The sequence below is a fragment of the Artemia sp. Qi Xiang Cuo genome, chromosome 2 (genome assembly GCF_049724085.1).
Source record: "Artemia sp. Qi Xiang Cuo chromosome 2, ASM4972408v1, whole genome shotgun sequence".
Lineage (NCBI taxonomy): Eukaryota > Metazoa > Arthropoda > Branchiopoda > Anostraca > Artemiidae > Artemia > Artemia sp. Qi Xiang Cuo.
Genome location: NC_142795.1, coordinates 36,885,822 through 36,906,363, shown reverse-complemented (window position 1 = coordinate 36,906,363; position 20,542 = coordinate 36,885,822). Strand labels below are relative to the sequence as shown.

The window sequence follows — 20,542 nt, the reverse complement described above, 5'->3', positions numbered from 1 at the left end:
CTCGCGACCGCCATGAAAAGGAGAAAGAACGTGCAAAAAGAGAGCGATCACTTGAAAGAGAGGAGAAACGAAAAAGGAGCAGGTCAAGAGAAAGAAAGGAAAAGGAGGTGAAAGAAAAGGAGAGGATGAAGGGTGAAGAGAAAAAAGAAAAGAAGCTGAGAAAGCAAAGGAGCTTGATGTAATAGAAACAAATGGATTATCTAAGTAAGTAATTTTAGGTAATAAATATTGGCATTAATAAACTTTTGATTTCTTCTAGTTCGACCATATAAACCATTTTGAGGTAAGATAAATTTATGAAGGCTTTTTAAAATCTAGACTTCTCTAGTTTATTTTGGTGTTAACATATTTAAACCTGAATGTACAAACTCACCGGTTGTATGCATAACTGGCACGTTTATCTAGAAACTGTAAGAAACGTGGCCGTATCCAGGAAGTAGGGGGTTTGAAACCCCCTGAAATTTTTGTCCGACTCGTAAGAACGTGACAAAAAAGCTTGTAAATAAATTTGATAATGTGTTTTTTGAAGCATTTCTGATTAAGTTTCTGGGTTACGTATTTCTTAGGCCATAGATAAGAACGTCCGCAGCAACTGAATAGCAAATGAAAATCAGGGTTGCAAATTTCTCTTTTATTTGTTTCTTAGTTTTTCCTTGGTTCTTACTTTTCTAGTAAAAATTTTCTATTCTTTTTTTTTTTTTTTTTGTCGTTTTTTTTTTTCAAGTTGAAGCTAATAAGGTTATCTTATATCGATCTAAAGGTCAAACATTTTTTTGTTTGTTTAATACTGATGAAACTTTACGTGAAACGCTTTAAAGTAAAGGTCATAAGTGATTAATTCGGGTATTTTTAAACAAGTTTCCTTTTTTCGGACTATATTTTAATTACTAATTGACCATTAATTGGATTCTTTTTTTCTTACTAATTTTGTTGATGTTATTTGACAGCTTTTCAATGTAATTTGACAATTTAACCGTTTTTTCAAACTAATTAGTTAATGTGACAAAAAAACAACAAACAATTGAAAATGTAGATGGTGATGTAACTAAGGTCCCTGCGACTACTAAGGTCCCTGCGTCGGCCCTGCAATGTGTTGCTACAGCCAGATTTTATCTCTGTGTCCCGTTTTACCAAGCTAAGTCAAATCCACTGTGCCTCCACAAGACTGATGATGTATCATTCCGTGAAAAATTCTCAATTTTCAAATTTTTTGGCCTTAATAGGTAAAATACTTTTACAAACATAGTCTTAAATATGTCACGGGGTTCAGTTTATAGTGCATAAGCAAGGTATAGTTCATAATTGCACCGTTTCTTTTGTGGTCTAAGCGTGGTTTACTTTCGTGTAGTTTTCACTTAGATTTAGACAAATGTATCGAGCCAAAAAAAAAGAAAAAGGTTGTAATAGCCACAATCCCCCTAAGTTCCGACAAATCCTTCTTGTAGCCATTTCTAGTCTCTAGATTTTTTTTTCTCTCATCTTCGCGTTTGAGAATGACCCTATGACAATCATTGGTCAAATCTCTTATACTAGATAAATTTCAAAAGTGTAAGCATCTACACGACTATAAAGGCAAAGAGTTATATATGTGAAGATTCATCTTCGCCATGTACTGTCTTAAAGAGTGACATAGTAAAGCTGATGGAAATTACTGATTTTCTATTAATAACTAAACGAAAACGAGGCGGCAACTCTAATTCAGGTTCACGTGTGACGTCCGACTATCATGCAGCTAATCGAAAAAATACAGTTTGGACAAAGCATCAGTATAGGGCTGCCCTATGGTATGGTATATATATCGTTATCTGTACATCGTAGACTTTCAAGGCTTACAAGTGTAAAACCTTTGATATTGGTATAGAGCAACTAAGACGCACTTTTAAAATATTAATGAATAACCCTTATACGTACCTTTTTTCAAACATGGATGAAAGATACGGATTAAGTCAGTAAAAAAAAATACGTAAGTAATGTTAATCGTAATCAATCCCGTATACAGCTTTATATGTTGCATAATTTTGTTGAGCTTTATCTTGTTTTACTAATTAATTTGTCCTAAAATTGGGGATTATCGTAATGAGTAATATGTTGTCCACATAAAATGTGATTTAGGTGGTTTTACTTAACTGAAAGAGAGGACAGTAAAAGAAATTGTTTGCTCTAAACTTGGATGGAAAGATAAAAATTGAAATGACTCATCGGGTTAAATTGAGACCCTCCTTCTTCTCACTCCCTCTTCAATCAAAATTTGCAGTGATTGGTTGGCTTAGCTTAGTAGCTAAATATGGCCGTCGCACGTTTTTGTGCGTAATTTTGGTTTAAGAAGCATACGTTATTTACGTTTTGATTATATTGTCCACCAAAAGACTTTTGGTAACAATGCCTGGTAAAATTTTTAAACAAGCTGAATCGTTGCTCGAAATGAATTTTGAAACTTTTAATTACATTTAATATTTTTGTTTTGTTTCTGAATTTTTAAATTGAATGCCAAAGCATGGTTTCGACCAACCGATTTTCACCAATCGATCAATATGTATGTTCTCCCAAGCTAACAAAAAAGCGGTAAAAAAAAGAATTGTTTGGAAAATTTGAATTAAAAGACACTATTCTCAATAAAAATAAAATTGGAATTGTAAATTCGATAGAATCCCACATTGAAAGCTGGAAGTAAGCCGATGTATTTTGTTTCGTTCATCCTTTTTTCGCATGAAAACAGAGATAACTCTTACCCGTTACAAAGTCTAAATAATTAACTGACTTATTTTTAACCTTTTGAAAAGTATAATATAAACCTCTGAAGTAAAGCGAAAAGAAAACTAAATAAAAAAAAAATGTATTTAGATTACCGAGCTGTCAATTTCTAGGCGGTTTTGCCGTCCGTTCGTGACCATCCTTTTATAGTGACGAAATCAAGACACTCGCTTTTCCTCAACAGAATGGAGCTGCGTTCACCTTCAAGATCACCTTCAAGGCCACCACCTAAGAGCCGATCTACAAGCCCTGATGTACCTGAGCCGAAGAAGAAGGACCGGAATGCTTATGTGGATTCCGGGTCCGAAGAAGGTAAAAATTTGCTTTTTACTTCGATGATTTTAGTTGTGCTAAAAGTAATAACGTTAAATTATAGAATTTATGGGAACACCTCGTACTTCGAAGAGTGTCGACTATTCAGGAGAAATTATTTTAAGCTCTTTTGTGCGGGTCATAGGTAGGAGTCATAAACCAGGATTTTGATAGGTTTCATAGATAAGTCACATTAATGTAAAAAGTATGCTTTATAACGAAAGTGACAAAAGGTTTGAAGATAGTTTTCAGGTTTTAAGGAAATTTAAGACATGCCTTTTATTAATAAAACGATAGTAAAATTCTGAAGATTCTTTGGACTGTCCCATTCGGTTCGGATTGAAATAAATGCTTTAGGAAAAACACTTCATTCGATTTTTCCGAAATTGTCACACATGCGGTGTTCACGTAACAGAGGGACATGCTGCACTATTAAGAAATACTGTAAATGGAAAACTATCTATTTTCAATTTTGTACCATTTCACATATTTTTATCTCCAGTGAATTCTTTTTTTCTCTTTTTTTTGGGGGGGGGGGGTCTTTAGGTTTATGAGAGTTAATTAAACATGCATGGTTATAGATTAATTAAAATAAAAAAATATACAAAGGACCTAAGTAAATAGCGATGTATGATCGTAAAACGTAAGGAAAAGGCTCATTTGATGGGAAATCAGACGTTCCAGTGCCCTTTCTAAGATTCACAGTGATCAGAGAGTGGATATCCTGCCCCCCCCCTCACACACACACACACACCTTGTATTTTCCCGAAATGCATATGATATGAAATTTCAGATGGCCATTTGTTGTCGGAGAAACTTTGAAAACAGCTCATTCGATTGGAAATTGGAAGGACCAGTGCCCTTTTTAATAGTCGAAAATGATTGGAGGGCAACTAACCCCCTTCCACGCCCACCATTTTTCCAAACTATCCAATCAAAATTTTGAAATAGCAGTTTTGTTCAACGTAACTGAAAGGGTCGGAAATTATGTCTTTGAGGATGACAATCCACCCCCCCCCCCGCCCTGAGGGCAAGGTAAGTTATACCCTGGGGGCATATAAGATATATATCTCTGACATCCCCCATACCTTCTCAAGACCAGAACATGATCTGCACTTTACTAAAAAAAAAGGCTGCGGATTGTCAGTTTAATACACATATACTGATATACATTCCTTAAAGTTTGAATAATTTTTAATGTATTTAAGTTTAAAAAGTTAAAACATTTTAAACATATTTTGTTTATTTAAATCATACAATAAATAACCGAGTCAAACTCAAAACGAGCAAAAATTAACATGAGCAGGGCTGACAACCCCCATGCCTTCTCAAGATCAGAAATTAATTTGCACTTAACTGGGAACAAAATACATTTAAAATGTTTTAGCTTTGTTTTTACTTGTTTAAAATATTTTTACTAGATATATGAAGGGGGAAGTCCTCCCTTCTGCACTCCAATTAAAGCACATGTGTGTGGTGCCCTTTTTAAGAGTAACAAGAGATTGGAGGGCAAGCAGCCCTTCTCTCAAGCCCATTCATTTTCCAAATGCATCCTGTCAAAAAAAAAATTCAGCATAGTAGAACGGTCCAGCAACTATGTCCTTAGGGATATTAGGTATGTCAACCCCCCACAGTTATGCAATTGGTCCATTATGCTTTAAAATAAATCAAAAGGCATTGTGTTTATAGTTGTCAATAAGAAACTTCAACAATATATCGAGAATGACTGGGGATATTAAGTTGAAACTGTTGGGGATACTACTATTACTACTTCTGCTCTTACAATTCAAATAAATAAAAAGAGTTTAGGTGTATCCAGGTTATCAAAGAGCATAGATAGAATCTTTTGGGAATGATATTAAGTTTTATTTTTCAGGGCATTTTCAGATGCTATAAATCAAAATAAAAAAATACTGTTTGCGTCAGGAATAAAAATTGTTGAAAAGTGTCTCCAACATACAGATAGCAACCCATACTATGGATTCTTATTAAAGAAAAGTGAAAAGATATACAATATTATTTTTTCCATGAAAAGACTATGTCAATAAAATACGAACAGAAATTAATTTAAAAAACTTTTTCTAGAAGACAAGTTCTAGAAAATGAGCAAAAATAAAGTCAAATACTCTTTTAAGCGTAAAACTATCACAAATCACTATCAATAAATAAGTGAAACTCGAAACGAACATAAATTAAAATGAATAGCCGAATTAAACTCAAAATAAGCAATAATTAACATGAGTAGGGCTGATAACCCCTATGCCTTGTGAAGACTAGAACACAGTTTGCGCTTTACTGAAAATAAAATACGTTATAAGTGTTTTCACGTTTCTTATTTTAATAAATGAAAAATGATCAAAACATGCTGGAAGAAATGTCAGAATATGTCAATTAAACTGACAATCCACGGTCTTTTTTTTTTTTTTTCTGTTTTTTTTTTCTATAATTAATAGCGCAAAGTTTTTTGTGGTCTTGAGAAGGCATAGGGGTTATCAGCCCTACTCATGTTAACTTTTGCTCGTAAGTTTGACTCGGCTATTTATTTTAATTTCTGTTTGTTTTGAGTTTCATGTATTTATTGATAGGGATTTGTGATAGTTTTACGCTTGGAAGATTATTTGACTTTATGTTTGCTCATTCTTGGCTTAATGGAACTCTTTACTTTTCTTTGAAAATCTTGTTTTGTGGAAAGTTTTTTAAATTAATCACTTAAAACATTGGAAGTTCAAGTGACTTTGCAGTCTCCTGTGAGCACTGTTTTTGCGTAGAGTACCCAGCTTTGCTAAATGCATTGGGAGATGAATGTATTTTTCAGTTAATTGGGGGTAAGTGTAAAAGTAGTCCCTCTAAAATTCTAGCGGATCTGAATTATTTTTTCCTGATCTTCGTCTCTTGCTGAATAAGACAAGAACTCTCCCCATATGTCCTGACAATATTGGCTGTCACTCGGGCAGTGCTCAAATTGCTTATATTACTCGCATTTTGTCTCGGAGATTTCATCCGTAGTGCTGTCATGTTGATAAAATTAGCAAACAATGTGTCTTCTTGATCTGGAGTCTCCGGTGCCATTTTCGTTAGTCCCTGTCTAAGTAGGAGCGACGTCAATAGGAAAAGATGTGGAGTTAGATTGGATTTGAGTGAGCTCTTCTGTTCCTTTTTCTGCTCGGAAATAATAATAATAATAATAACTCTTTATTTCCATAATAGCTTATAGCTAGCAGCGGACGTCAAACAACAAGAAAATATAACACATGAGATCAGATAAATAAATATAAAAATTAATAAACTTTTTCACAACTTTTTATAGATTTCCTTTTCAACTAGTTCCTCATTATAGTGGTTCACGAAGTATGGAACAAACGACGATAGGTACCTTTTTGATGCCTTTCGGGGTGGGGGACAAAGGAGTTTGCACGACGAAGTGAGGGCTCCTCTACATGTTTTTGGCCGACTGATCTGTGATTCCTGGAAATCCGGTAATATTTTGCGATGGACATCAGAGCTTAGGCATTTTTTTCCGAAACGCATTGTGAGATCGTGGCGCCTTTCAGATAGTTTCTGCAGGCTGTCCTCATAGGATGTATAATTTGCCCCAAGCATTATTTGGCATGCCCGCTTCTGAATATTTTCGAGCTTTTCGGAAATTGCTGGAGAAATAAGATTAGCTCACGAACTGACTCTGTCTATATGGTTCATTTTTTCATAAATTGCAGGGTCTAAAAAGCCATTTCTTTTATATTTGGAGAGCATCATATTTAACTTAGGTCTGGCCGAAAAATATTTCCTGTGCTGAACAGCTTATAGTCATTGATTGATTCAGTCATAATACTCGTATCTGGAGTCTAACAAAACAACTGTAATCTTTTGATCATCAGCATAACTTTGCTTGCTGAAACATAATTATATCGACTAGCTATTACTGTACATTGCTGTGAAGTCCGAGCTCTCTGATTTTAGCTTCACTAAGGTTTCGATTGAAAAAGTCACAGAGTGGCTATTTTTGGACAGAATCCATTTCTATCATGGTAAGAGTGCTGTTCCATCGAAGATTTTATGTTGTTTGTGATGGATGGACTAAGATTATATGTCTTGCAGATAGTTCAAAAAGATCGAATCCACCAATTTAATTATGTCGATGTGAGCAACCAGATAGGTGCAGATGTAATTAGACTGCTTTAGTTGCTTTAATGATAAGACTCCTTTACTGTTAGATTAATTTTCACAGTGGCAAATCTATTCTTCAGAAAACGAAATGATATTCGCTAGATGGCAAGTACTGCATATCTAATAAAATTCACCAGACTCATAAACAGCAAAACTGTAAGAAACAAACGGGGCTGAGAAAAGGGTTATTTATTTTTTTCAAATAAAAAAAATGATCTGAAAACAGTAAGGAAAAACAAAAACGGTGCTGACTCCTAGAGTACGCTAGGCTGCCTATGGTGTTAGAAATTTTTATTGGTTATCCTAGATATAATGAGATCACAGATGTCCATTTCGATTCATTTTCCCATGTTTTCTGGTTATAAACCTAGTGTTTGGTGTGCGTGCACTCAGAATGGAAGCAACTGTTTTTTACTAAGCGAGTCAAGCTACTGCCAGTTCAAAATTCTAGGTTTAAAAATAGAAGCTCATTCTAATTCTTTCTAGGGAATGGAACAAGGGCCAAGAATTAGTTGTAGAGCGCTTAGATTGAAGAAAACTTCATTTCTACCCACGTTGACTTTTCTTTAAATTTGTTTAACAGCTCATTTGAAGTTGTATAATTAAAAAGGCAGCAAAGCTACTGACACGTAACAAGCGAATGGTGACAAAAAAACCGTCATTCCACGTCGGTTTTTACGTTGAGCTCTTTTTGAGTCTAACGACGGGGAGATAGGTACTTGGATATATATGTATTGTATACTAGCAATAGAGTCATGTTTGCCTGCTTTTTTCGCCTGGCTTTGCTCGCTACGATCGGCAACTCGGGTTTTGCCCCCCCCCCCCCCGCCTGCTTGTTATGAGGTCATATTCTCGGGATTTTTTTCCCTCCGATTTTTGTAGACTACTTTGCATTCTCGTTGTTCCAGAATGTATTCTGTAAAAATTTCACGTTTCTAGCTTGAATAGCTTAGCTACAAATGCATCGGAAAATTAGAAACATAGACGGATAGATAAACTGTTTCAAACTCTTCTGCATAAATTTGTGTGTTTTACCTTGAATGGCTTAGCTGCAAATTCTGAGGATGGAAAGGAAGACAATGACAGTCACTTCATTTATTCACATAGACATATAGTTATGTGCCGTATTTATTTTTATTTAATTTTTGCTTACAGAAATGAAGGCGGACAAGAAGTCAATAGACCGTAAGCCGGACAGTGTTCAAGCGAAGAGGAGCTACAGAACCCGAGCCAGTTCGCCTGAATCAGGGAAAGAAAAATCGAAGTCGCCGAGGCGCTCTAAGACTTCGAGAGAGGCATCGAAGTCTCGCTATAGGACTATATCACCACGACCATCAAGATCTCCTAAATACTCGAGAGAGTCTAAAAAAGTAAGTGTTCGTTTGCCATGACTCAGCGAGAATGGTATATAAATTTGACCTTTTTTGGTGTTTCTAATCCACATTTAATATGCCTAAAAGCAATTTATCAGCCTTTCCTTACTTTTAAAGTGAACGCGAGTTTCAGTTTCACGGATGGGGGCATTTCTGATGTGATCGAGAAACCGATTAGAGATTAAAGTCCAATGAAAAAAATGCTAAGGATAATTTTTCAGGGTGAATCGTCCACAAGCAATTTTACAGATGGGGGGGATTCTCAGTGAGGAAGGAACTGGCTGGAGGGAATTTGAGGGGGGGGTGCAATTTACGTTGGATGAAAATTCCACGGAGGATTTTTCCGTGAGGGGGGGGGTATATTTTTATAGAGGGTGAGCCAGATTTGCCGGCATTATTTAAAAAACGAACAGAAATTCTGCCATGTATGTAGGATTGCCCCCTCCTCAATACCTTATTCTTTACGCTAAACTTTTGACTGTTTACTAAAATTGAAACACGGGGGCTGTTTAATTAGAATGGGAAGCTTTTCAAAAGTGCTAACAGCTTTAGCGTAAAGAGCAAGGTATTGAGGAGAGGGTGACCGTTCATATCCGCAATAAATCTGCCAAAATTAATATGCAAACTATGTTTTACTTTTTCATGCACGGTGAGCCAAAATCGAACCTGTATAGTTGACAAACGTTGAGAAATTAAATAAAAAACTAGTTTTTTATAACTGAAAGTAAGGAGCGACATTAAAACTTAAAACGAACAGCAATTATTCCGTATATGAAAGGGGCTGTCCCCTCCTCAACGCCTCGCTCTTTAGGCTAAGGTTTGACTCTTATTCCCCACTCTACTTTTTAAAGCAATAAAAAAAAACTAGCGTAAAGAGCGAGGCGTTGAGGCAGGGAAACAAAAAAATTGTTTTTTTTATTTGATTTCATAAAGACAATACTTTTGTCAACATATGAAGAACCATGTATATTGCAATTGTATCTGTCTGGTTATATGTAAAGTAACACTTGAGACGAAAATAAACGAACAAGAGAGTAGTGAAGAATAATGGTTTACAAAGTAATATTTGGCAGGGGTAGTCACTAGTGATAAATCACTAGGGGTGGCACCGTGATCGGGTGATTTTCGGGGATTCGGGGAACCAATTTTTGGGGGAGTGATACATAGATTTTCGGCGAAATCCCCGAAAATTCGGGGATAGTGCAAGCCCTGCTTGATTTCTAATCAGGAAAATTGAAATGCTTAACCACACGAGAAAAGAAAGGCTACGATTTTGCGATTGACGCAATAAAGAATTGCTGCAAAATTAATTCAAAGTCAGCCAAACGCCGCCGTCTCTACCGGCGTAGGTGCGCGTGTGACGCGCCAACAGCGTTGCGACACTTCAGTGGCGGTCAACTGAGCCTCTTGTTGGCGGCGTTCGGTCGATGCACCGGCGTGGCGCTGGGGTCTACTCGCAAAGGCTCGTGTAATGGCAGTTTAAATTAGATTATTCTGGAATTAAGCCTGTACCAGGGTCAAGAAAATGCTCCCCCCCCCCTCCACGGAATGGGAAAAATGATACGTAGCAGTCTTCGGCTATGTATTTAGTTAGAAGGGATCTATAACGGTGAGTCCTTTTCTCTGGTGCTTGGAATTTCTGATGAGCAACGCGGCCATGCAAGTATGCATTGTTGAATTTCTTATTACTTTTTAGCATTCTGGAGAATAGTGTCTGTCATGATTTTAGTGCACAAATCCCTCGGCAGGTAGTTCTTTTTAATTTGATAATTGTTTGCTATTGTTGTCCACTTCTAAATGACCCATTATATTTGATGAACATTATAAAAAAGACTCAATTGAGACAAAAAAAAGTAATGACCTGAACTTGCATTTTTTACAACTACACCTACAACAGAATGTCTTAATAAAAAGGTACTTTTAATAATGTGATCAATTAAGGTACGCATATATTCAGAGTTGTCCATGGGATGGGGGTCAGGGGGGGCCTCAGTCCTGTAGAAGACTCAAAGTTACGTACAGTTTCAATTCATGCGAGTTATAATTCCCTCTCCGCCCACCAAAAATTCCATAGTAAATTTATTGCCAAAATTCGCTTTTACTCAATGTATTCAGAATTTAATGTACGATCCAACATTTTAGTTATTAAGCAGAAAAAACGAAAAAACATTACAATTACCTCTAATATTAACTAATAATAAAACTATATAAATCAGAAACTAACAGAAATGAATTACAGAATTAAAATAAGCGCCATCCAAAGAAAATTTCCTCAAAGAAAAGTAAATAGCCAATAAAGCCTAGAATGAAGAGAAATAATTTCATATAGTAATTTAAACTTAAACCCAAGAGAAATTACTGTCAATGAATAAACCAAACCCACAAAACGCAGAAATCAAAGTGAATAATCGCAGTAAACGCAGTGGTGGCAGATACTATCATAGATGAATAAATGAATCCTGAAACGAACGAAATTACCACAAATCAGACTAGGTGTAAGTGTAATATCCTCTAAACGTTCTAAAGGCCTGAGCGCCATTTGTGCTTTGCTGAAAACAAAATATAATTTAAATATACTCTCGTTTATAATTGTAACACTGAAAAATCAAGAATTGTCGAGACTTCAAGGAATTAATATAATTACACATTAAACAACGCGTTTGCTATTATTAGTTCCAATATTGGCTATTAGTAGCCAGTAATCTTGATTATTGAGAATATGTTCTTTTTTTTTCTTTTTTTTCCGGGTGTAGTGTGATAAATAAAACCATGTTGTTAATATTACATATCGTTTTCAATATAATGCAATCCTTGATTAGCTTTTTTTTTCCTTTTTTTTCTTTTTTTTTTCTTTTTTTTTCTTTTTTTTTTTTTTGTAAAGTGCAAATGACGCTCTGATCTTTAGAAAATTTATGGATGGTCACCCTAGTTTATTTAGTAATTACTATATTATCCTGTATGTTCGATGTTTTTTTTTCTGTTTGTATTAATTTTTATTTGTTATTATATGGCTTTATTTCTGTTCGTTATGTTAGTGGGGTTTTTTTTTTTTTATTAATCTTTAAAATAAAATGTGTAATTTGTTTCGTTTTAATTATTTTTCAAAATATTGCTATCTGTAATTTATACTACTCTTTGATAATTCTAGGAGCGGGACCGCAGCCGTGAAAGGGAATGGAGTCACGACAAAGAACGAGAGCGGGAAAGAGAACGAGAGCGGGAACGAGAACGAGAGCGTGAAAGAGAACGGGAGCGTGAAATCCGTGAACGTGAGCGTCGGGAACGAGAAAAAAGACGAATGCGGGAACGAGAAATTGAACGTGAACGTGAAATTGAGCGTCGTCGCATAGAGAGAGAAGAAAGGGAACGGATTCGTAGAGAAGAAGAAATACGTCGTGAAGAAATGCGGCGTCGTAGAGAAAGGGAAGAAGAAAAAGCTCGTGAAGAAAGGGAGCGTCGCAGACGAGAAGAAGAAAAGGAACGCTCACGTCGTAGAGAGCAAGAAAAAAGAATTCGGGCTATTTCACCTTCTGATCGGCGAAACGTAGGTTTCTTTTTTTTTGCTGTAAAAAAAAAAAAAAAAAAAAAAAAAATCCATCTATTTATTTGGAAAAAATTTTAATATATGTTTGCCAAAAGAAATATTTAAGCATTAAGTCAGAATTAAAGCGAACAGAAACTAAAGTGAATCACCAAGTCGAACTTAAATTTAACAAGTATTTCTATGGATAAATAAATGGACCCGAAAACGAACAGAAATTGAGACAAATTTTAAACTCGAACTCGAAATAATAAATATCGCTATGGATGAACAAGTTTAATTTGAAAGACCTGAAAATAAAATGAAAAGAATTAATCAGCCCAACCTTAAAGCAAACCGACTGCCCTTTTAAATCCTCTGTCTTACTCGTAAGAAGTTCTGCTCATTCTCAGTTTAATTTGGTTTCATGTATATTCTTCTCATTTTAGGATTCATTGGTTATCCATCCATCTGATATTTTTAAGTTTCATTTTTAATTCATTTTAGTTTCTGTTCATTTTGGTGTCATTTATTCATCCATGTGTTGGCCTTAAATGTACTTTTTTAGGCTTCAACCCCCCCCCCCCACCGCCTTCAATCCTCTGACGAAAGATTCGCCATCCTTCGAAGAAAGATTTGCAACCTTTCACTTAGTTTCCGACCTGCAACTATTCAGTACTGTATATAGATGATGATTTTCCTAAGAATCTTTTAGATTACTGTGTTGAAAACCTTTCATTTTTTGGGACATTAACTACATACGTTTAATAACTCTACTATCAGAAACTTGGAGGCTATATAAGTGCACTTTCGGTAGTTTTTAAAGCTCTTTGGCCCTATATGGCCAATATTATTGTTTTGCGAAAAGATGCCTTGGCTTTATTTGTGGGGGAGTGCTGAGGTTCTAATACTCAGATAATGATAATCACTATTGCTTGTAAGTTGTGTGGCTGGATGCTTGAAAATTTAGACTTCCTTAGTTTTTCTTGTGGCTCTCATTACATATAATGAGAAATAAAATCTTAATAATGAAGTGAGAATTTCGCTTAATCTTATATCTCTATTTGTTTTTTGTTTTTTTTTATTTGGTCCGCAATAAAGAAGAAATAAGCTCAAATAGCCAAAAAGGATGAATAATTCTATATTTGATTTGAGCTGAAAATCATTGAAATCCTTTGGTTTTATATCTAGCGAAAGTAATACGGCGCTTTACAACTTTATTGAAATATCTTCAAACCCTTGCCCACCCCGGCTTTCAAGAATGGATTTTCTTTTTTAAAGCGTCGAGGATCTTCAAAGAATAGAATCTGCTATGAGTTGCGTTGTTTCCCCCTTGCTCACCTTATAATTTCAAGATTTTTTTTTTCTTTTTTCTTGTGCTTTTCTTTATTATTTGTATTCTTGTAACCATATAAAATTCTTTCTCTTTTAAAGCGTCGAGGATCTTCAAAGAATAGAATTTGCTATGAATTGCGTTGTTTTCCCCTTGCTCACCTTATAATTTCAAGATTTTTTTTCTTTTTCTTGTGCTTTTCTTTATTATTTGTATTCTTGTACCCATATAATATTCTTTCTTTTTTAAAGCGTCGAGGATCTTCTAAGAATAGAATCTGCTATGAATTGCGTTGTTTCCCCCTTGCTCACCTTATAATTTCAAGATTTTTTCTTTTTCTTGTGCTTTTCTTTATTATTTGTATTATTGTACCTATATAACATTCTTTCTTTTTAAAGCGTCGAGGATCGCGGACGCCGTCGCCATTCAGGAAAGGAAAGCAGCGTCAAAGGTATTTGTAATACCTTCTTTTTGTGTTTTGGCCACCGCCCCTTGAGTGTTTCTCTGGTATAATTAGAATCGAATAAAATGCGGAATTAGGAAACAACGTCAATAACTATTGTCAATAACTATTGCTAGCTATATTGAAAATGAACAAACCCCTTATGGTTTCATTTTTTTTTCTCTTTAGATTTTTTACTTTGCTGTGTTTATGTAAAAAAAAAAAGTCGAACCTTTTGTTCTTCTTTTTTTTTAACCAAGATTGAGACTGAGTTTTATATTCAACTAAGCATGCCATACAAGAAAAATGGGGCTCACGACGACTAATAGCTATTTCATAAAAAAAAATTCATGTCTCATGATGTTCCTTCTTTGAAGGAATTCATCTTTTCTTCTTTTTTTCCATCTTTTTTTCTTTTGGATTAGCCTGTCTGAATTGATTTATCTACCTTATTTTAAGCTAAAGTGGGTAAGATCGATTCAAAAATCATAAGCGATTCCTGCTTCCTGATATTCCGAAACTGAATCGGATTCTGCTTGGCAAGGTTAAACCACCTTCGGTGTAAACCTAACCTAAAGCCTTATTCGTACTTTAGGATTCTTACATATGGTATCCTATGTAATACATAAAGTATTAAAACTTGCACTAGAAAGAGGAAATGTAAATTTGACATGAATAGTTTGTACGACGTTTGGCAGAAAAGTGATGAAACTGGCAACACTGCAATTCCCAAAGTAAAGTGTTTTGCTGGCAAATATCATTTTTGAAAGACCGTTCAGGAAGGCCTTCAATTCCAAAACCAAGGCTGATTTGTTCTGTGACAAAGATATTGCTCCTCTAAGACAAACTGTTAACGAAGTTTATTTTTATAAAGACATCCTTGAAAAGCTCTGAAGAAGGGTCATCGCAGACAAATGAATGCTCCATCATGATAACGCCCTATATCACAATACTCTCTCAAAAACGGAATCTTTGACCTCAGAATTTTTTGTCCCCCTCCCCAGATTCATCTGACCTCGGTCCTTGTGACTTTTTTATTTTTCTTAAATTGAATTATGTCATTCTGAGACTTTAGGAAACATCCAAAAGAGCATAATGGACATGCTGAAGACCATACCAATTGAAGGCTTCCAGTGCTGCCTCCAACTTTGGAAACAACTTCTATATATGTGTGCTGCTGCCCATGGGAACTTTTGAAGGGGATAACATTAATATTTGAAGAAAATAAAAACTGGTAAAATAGAAATGGGTCTCATTTCTTTTCTGCCATTCCTCGTAGATGTATAAACAAAATAAATTGCCAGAAGATGGTTTAAAATAGCGGAAGTTTATAGAGTGGATGTTTTTTCTGATGACTGAGTTGATGTAGTAGTAATGTTTTTATGCACACAGGCCTTACACGGAGTATATGAAAAAATTTGTTTCGAGGCTTTTTTGTTAAGCTCTCCCATCCTTCAACACTGAACAATATATAATTACTGTTAAAGACGAATAAAATTAAAAGGTACTGATAATATAAATCAATAAAACCTGGTAAAATCAGCGTAGATTTTAGATAAATGTTCCTAATATTTTATTATATTTAGGTCAGAGTCTGTAGAAGTGACAAAGGTTCTGAAGACGTCGTCAAGGATCAGAATCGGTGTCACCACCTCCCACTTCAAAAAACGTCGTGTTTCGTCAGTTGAAGAAAGCTCTACGGAAAGCTCTGAAGAGTCAAGTCCAGAAAAAGAGATTAGGAAGATGAAAGTGAAACGAAGAAGGAAGAGTGAATCTGTGTCAAGGTAGGCATCTATGCTTTACTATTAAAGTAGACCAGTTCCGGGTGGTATCTTCGGAGATATAAAACTCTTGAACTATAGATGTCACTAAGAATAATTCCTTCTTTTATGGCTAGGATTATATAAAACAAGTAGAGACGCAAAACCTAGTTGCTGTGATAAGCATGACAGCGTTCCAGTAAACGTTTAGCGCCAATAAGTACAATTGGATCCAGATTGATTTCGTTCACCTTTGATACGGAAGGAAATTAAATATTTTGGGAGTTATTTCCCAAAAATATCTTGATAAAATATCTGCTATTGCAAAAATTAGGAATCGGGAACATTTTCACCGGCAGAGGATCAGTGCGCTTACCAGTAACGAACTTCCATTTCCGCTGTTTGATTTTGACTAATTTTTAGCGTTTTATATTAATAAGGATTGTCCTTATAATAAGGATTGGGTAGCCGAATAAGGATCTAGCAAATCTGAAATATTCTAGTTTTATCACCAACTGTTTTTGTCGTAGTTATGGGATCAGAATTCGGCTACTTTTTTTTCTTTTAGCCTGCGATAGTTGATTGCAATAAAGTATAATGATTTTATCTGGCTATACTAAAAATTTGACAAGAGTTTTTTACATATTGCTGCTGGTTTGCTGCTTGCTAAGCAGGTTTTTTTAATTCAGTTTAGGCTGCTTTCCATACTAGAAAGGACCTAAGGACCTTCTTCCGCCTCCATCAGCACATCAGTAAACACCCAAAATTCCAGTTTTCTCCTTGTCGGAGGATTGGTTGTGTTAAAATCAATCCCAGAAATGAATCTCTTGCCTTTTATTTTCTCCGCAATTTGTTTAATGGAATCAGATGAATGACTCATAATGCTATTATGTTATAATTTCTTTATTTTTTTAGCTTTTACACTTATGGCTCTAACCCTTTTAGATGCTAATCTACTTTTTTGTTAATTAGTATTCCTTGAACTTTTTCGGTAACAGAGGAATTGTTGTATTGAACTGAAAAGGTGGGTCTATTTTTATTTTGTTATGTTCAAATTATTAAGCTACACAAATATAAAGCTTTAAAACTGAAGATAAGCATAAGTTCATACGGGTTCAACCCATAGAAGAGAGGGAGGGTAAGAAAAGGGTGTACTTTCAAACCTCCATGTTCTAATTTTTCTGGGTCTCACCTAAAAATTTTGGTCCTTGCTATGGACTGAAATCATAAAACCTTTGAGGAAACTGTGTGGTAGGAGACTTCAGCTTCCGTGATGACCAGAAATGAACAATAACGGAAAGCGTATTAATAAAAAATAACAATAAACTCCACCCATTTTTTTTTTTAGAGAAACCGTTTTAGGTTTTTTTTTTTCGTTATCAACTGAACAGTGTCATGCTTATCATCGGGCTTGCAAATGTCACATTACATCTATGTATATGTATTTTGAATAAGTGTGTATTTTTTTTTAATAAAAGTTTTAAAATAATAACCTTTTGTTTCGCATTTTTTTTTTAATAAATGCCCCGAAATTTAATGCCTAAAAAAAACACGGGAGATATTTTTTTTTTTTTTTTTTTTTTTGAAAATGTAATTTTCCAAGGAAATGTAATGGTTTGTATGTTGGTTTGAATTTATTTTTTAATTTTTATTTTAGTTTATAATTTTTAGCTCGGAAGACGAGAAGGTGGTGTGAAAAACAAAAAAAGTTGAAAGTGAGTCTGAAGACAGTTCAGAGACGACTACTTCAACTGATAGTGAAGAAGAAAGAAGGCGAAGAAGAAAGGAAAAGAAAAGGGCTAAAAAGAAGGCAGCTCGAAAAGCTAAGAAGAAATCCAAAAAGAAGAAAAGAGAATCGAGTTCGTCGTCAGAGGTATATCTCTCTCTCTCTCTCTCTCTCTCTCTCTCTCTCTATCTCTATCTCTCTCTTTCTCTCTCTCTATCTCTCTCTCTCTCTCTCTCTATCTCTCTCTCTCTCTCTCTGTCACTCTCTCTCTATCTCTCTCTCTCTCTCTCTATCTTTTTTTTGTCTCTCTTTCTCCCTCTCTTTCATTGGTTTAAAAAAGGATTATTGAGTAAGAGTCATAATTTGAACCCGTACTTATCTATCTTAGTTGTCAGTACTGCAACTTAGATATTTCAGTTATTGTTATGCATTGAAACTTGTTGTTTTTTATTGATTTGTTTTTAAGTATTTTTTTATTTGTTGTCAGTGAACCATTTATTACTAATTAGAAATCGTTGACATTCATAACTAAACACAATTCTGATTCTTAGGGGCTATTAGAGAATATTTTATAGGCAGGGCTGGGAGGAGTCAAAACACAAAAAGTTGTTATTATTATTCAACTTTTTTTAAACTTTGTAAGAAATTGGGCCCCTTTGGGTCATTCACAGAAAGTACCCTCCTTTCTCCCTCTGATCTGCACGCCACGGCTATTAAAATAATTACAATTTTTGGTCCAGTGTTGCTTCCATTTGAATTTGATTAACCGATTGTCTTTAATAAGATAGAAAGTAAAGTTGAAATCTTGAGAAGATAAAACGCCACTGTCCAGCGTTGTATTTATGAACTAAATTAAGAATCAAGTACTGCATAAAACAATATATACTTCTTGTCGCGCACTGCTCTAATTTAAGACACACTGAGAATCAGGCTCATGTGCAGGAATTCATAGGGGTGGGGGGAGGGACAAATTTAAAATAAGAAGTAAAAAAATAGTGTATTGCATTTAAGTTTCAAGAAATAATGGAACAAATTTTTAAAGTATCAAGAATTCTTGGGTATAGTATTGCAGCTGAGGATCTCGATTTTCTTATTGCAATGTGTACCTGTAAGTAACAAAAAGGCTTTTGTTAAACCTGTATTTTATACATTTTTTGTGTAATTATGATAAAAGCCTGGCTAGCTTAGATGGTGGATCATTGGTTTTTTAATCTCAAGATCACAGGTTCGACCCCAAGTTTAGGCTTTTTCCCTTAAGGAGTAAAAAGTAAAATTGAGAATACATTTGTGGGTAAAAGTCGAGGTAAGGAGGGGGAATGAGTATTTTCAAAGTTGTACTTTTATTGAACCTACCCTTTTTTGTCTCACGACTGGGGGATGGAGTTACAACTTTCAGGAAAGTTTTGTTTGGGGGGTTGGTTAAGGTGTTTCCGAATTTTGTGTTGGTGGGGGGCTCAAAAAATTCTTCGCCGATTTTCATTAAAGAATAAGTCACGGTTCTTTTGCTGTTGTTTGTTATGCCTATAATCCGACATGCTTTGCTGCTAGTATTTAAATAAAATAACACCCCATGGAAAAGACAAGTTTTAGATAATAGTATATTAAATAAAGACTTGTCAAGACCAGGGCATATCAATGTTATTCCTAGCACCGTGAATCCTGCTACATAGAAAAGTAAGTGACTTTACATATGTAATAGGGCTACTCAGAATATACCACAGCCTACCCGGGTTTTCTGCACTTTTAATTTCTCACCAAAATTAGAGGGAGTTGCTCCTACCATGCTAAAAGAGTAGCTATAGTTGGTTATTTATTTTTATGGTGATACCGACTCAGCAAAAGTAATCAGGCACCATATTAAAACTGATCTTTTGTTCCAGGACTCTGAAAGTGAGAGTATGTCTGTTGATGAAGAACTAGAAGAAAATCTGCGCCAAAAGGCGTTAAGAAGCTTAAGAAGGGATTCAGCTGAATAAACAAATTTGATATTGCGGTGATCGTTTTATAAAATATTCTTTTGAATAGAATAGTAACATTTTCATTCCTTTTATAATATCTTTTATTGGATACTAAGGAATATTCAGGGAGCTATAGAGCTCATCCGAAAAGATAAAATTCAACATATGAGCTCCTGAAATTAAAGACCACAGTAAAAACCCAGATGCTGTCACTTATAATTTTTTAAGGCTATTTAAAACGGCATTAGACAAAACTTGAATTGTACACTATTTTTTTTTTTTCGAGAATTTAAGCTTTTATGAAAGTATTGATTTTTGATATTTAAAAAGGGTTCGTTTTAATATTGAGAGATTCATTAGGGCAAATTACAGACAGTAATGAAACGCCAATAACATTTCGATAAATGCCTTTTTAATTTCCCGTATGAAGTTCCTATCCCAGCAGTCGGTGAACGGAATAATTAGGCTCAGTGAAGCGCTTCTGTGTGTGTTTTTTTTTTTTTTTTTTTTTTTTTTTTTTTTTTTTGTATTTCAGTTCATACTGCTTCAGCAATTTTTCGGTTGTGTGAAGCTGTCGGAGGTCGAACTCTGGTAAACACTCCTCCTCCATTCTAAAGTGTTTAAACCTTCTGTTTTTGTATGCTCGAGAACGCCCGAAGGGCTACTCAAATAAATCGTACTAGAAATTTTCGAAAATTATGATCTCTACCATAATTTCTGCTCTTCTTACCAGTACAATTTTTTAATTCTGAAATTAATTTTTTTTATCTTTTGACGGTCATTGTCACCTTCAACTCACAAATTTAACTTAGTGCAAAGATCCTCCTTTTTCGGTGTTGGAAACACGAAAACACGATTTAGCTAATTCCAGATCTTGGTGTCAAGATGCTGCTCACAACATCAAAACACCAAAACAGCACTGTTTAAAGAGTTTAAACTTAAAAATGATAAAACTACCGGTTGTTGAAATAGTGAGATTAATTTTTTATAAGAAAAATAGAAAGCTTTTTTTTTAAGCCGAGATGATCCAGAATCAAAAAGAATTGTCAGAGGAGGGCATTCAAATCAGACGACTAACCCCTAAGCCATTGCTCCCAAGGTCTCTTAATTTCTGATAGTTTCCACAGGATCCTCCTTTTCGAGGCGAGTCAGTTTCTAGAATGAATTTTGATTGTCCACCGTACATTTTTCACAGTATGCAAA

The 20,542-nt window shown here is 34.9% G+C and overlaps 2 protein-coding genes across 3 annotated transcripts in view; one reads left to right on the top strand and one right to left on the bottom strand.

The window, feature by feature from the left end:
• Positions 1 to 20,542, bottom strand: part of Srrm1 (Serine-arginine repetitive matrix 1) — a 71,364-nt gene that overhangs the window by 8,012 nt on the left and 42,810 nt on the right. The window lies entirely within an intron of this gene.
• On the top strand, positions 66 to 19,416 carry LOC148955190 (uncharacterized). Of its 2 annotated transcripts, none has more exons than XM_089100761.1 (8): positions 66 to 204; positions 2,936 to 3,063; positions 8,383 to 8,597; positions 11,749 to 12,144; positions 13,852 to 13,904; positions 15,482 to 15,679; positions 17,327 to 17,528; positions 19,262 to 19,416. In XM_089100761.1, exons 2-7 carry the CDS (start codon positions 2,937 to 2,939, stop codon positions 17,349 to 17,351), a joined length of 1,014 nt encoding a protein of 337 aa, XP_088956887.1. In that variant the 5' UTR covers positions 66 to 204; position 2,936; the 3' UTR covers positions 17,352 to 17,528; positions 19,262 to 19,416. The 2 variants fall into 2 exon arrangements, with proteins under 2 accessions (XP_088956887.1, XP_088956896.1); XM_089100770.1 differs by having other exon boundaries at positions 2,865 to 3,063.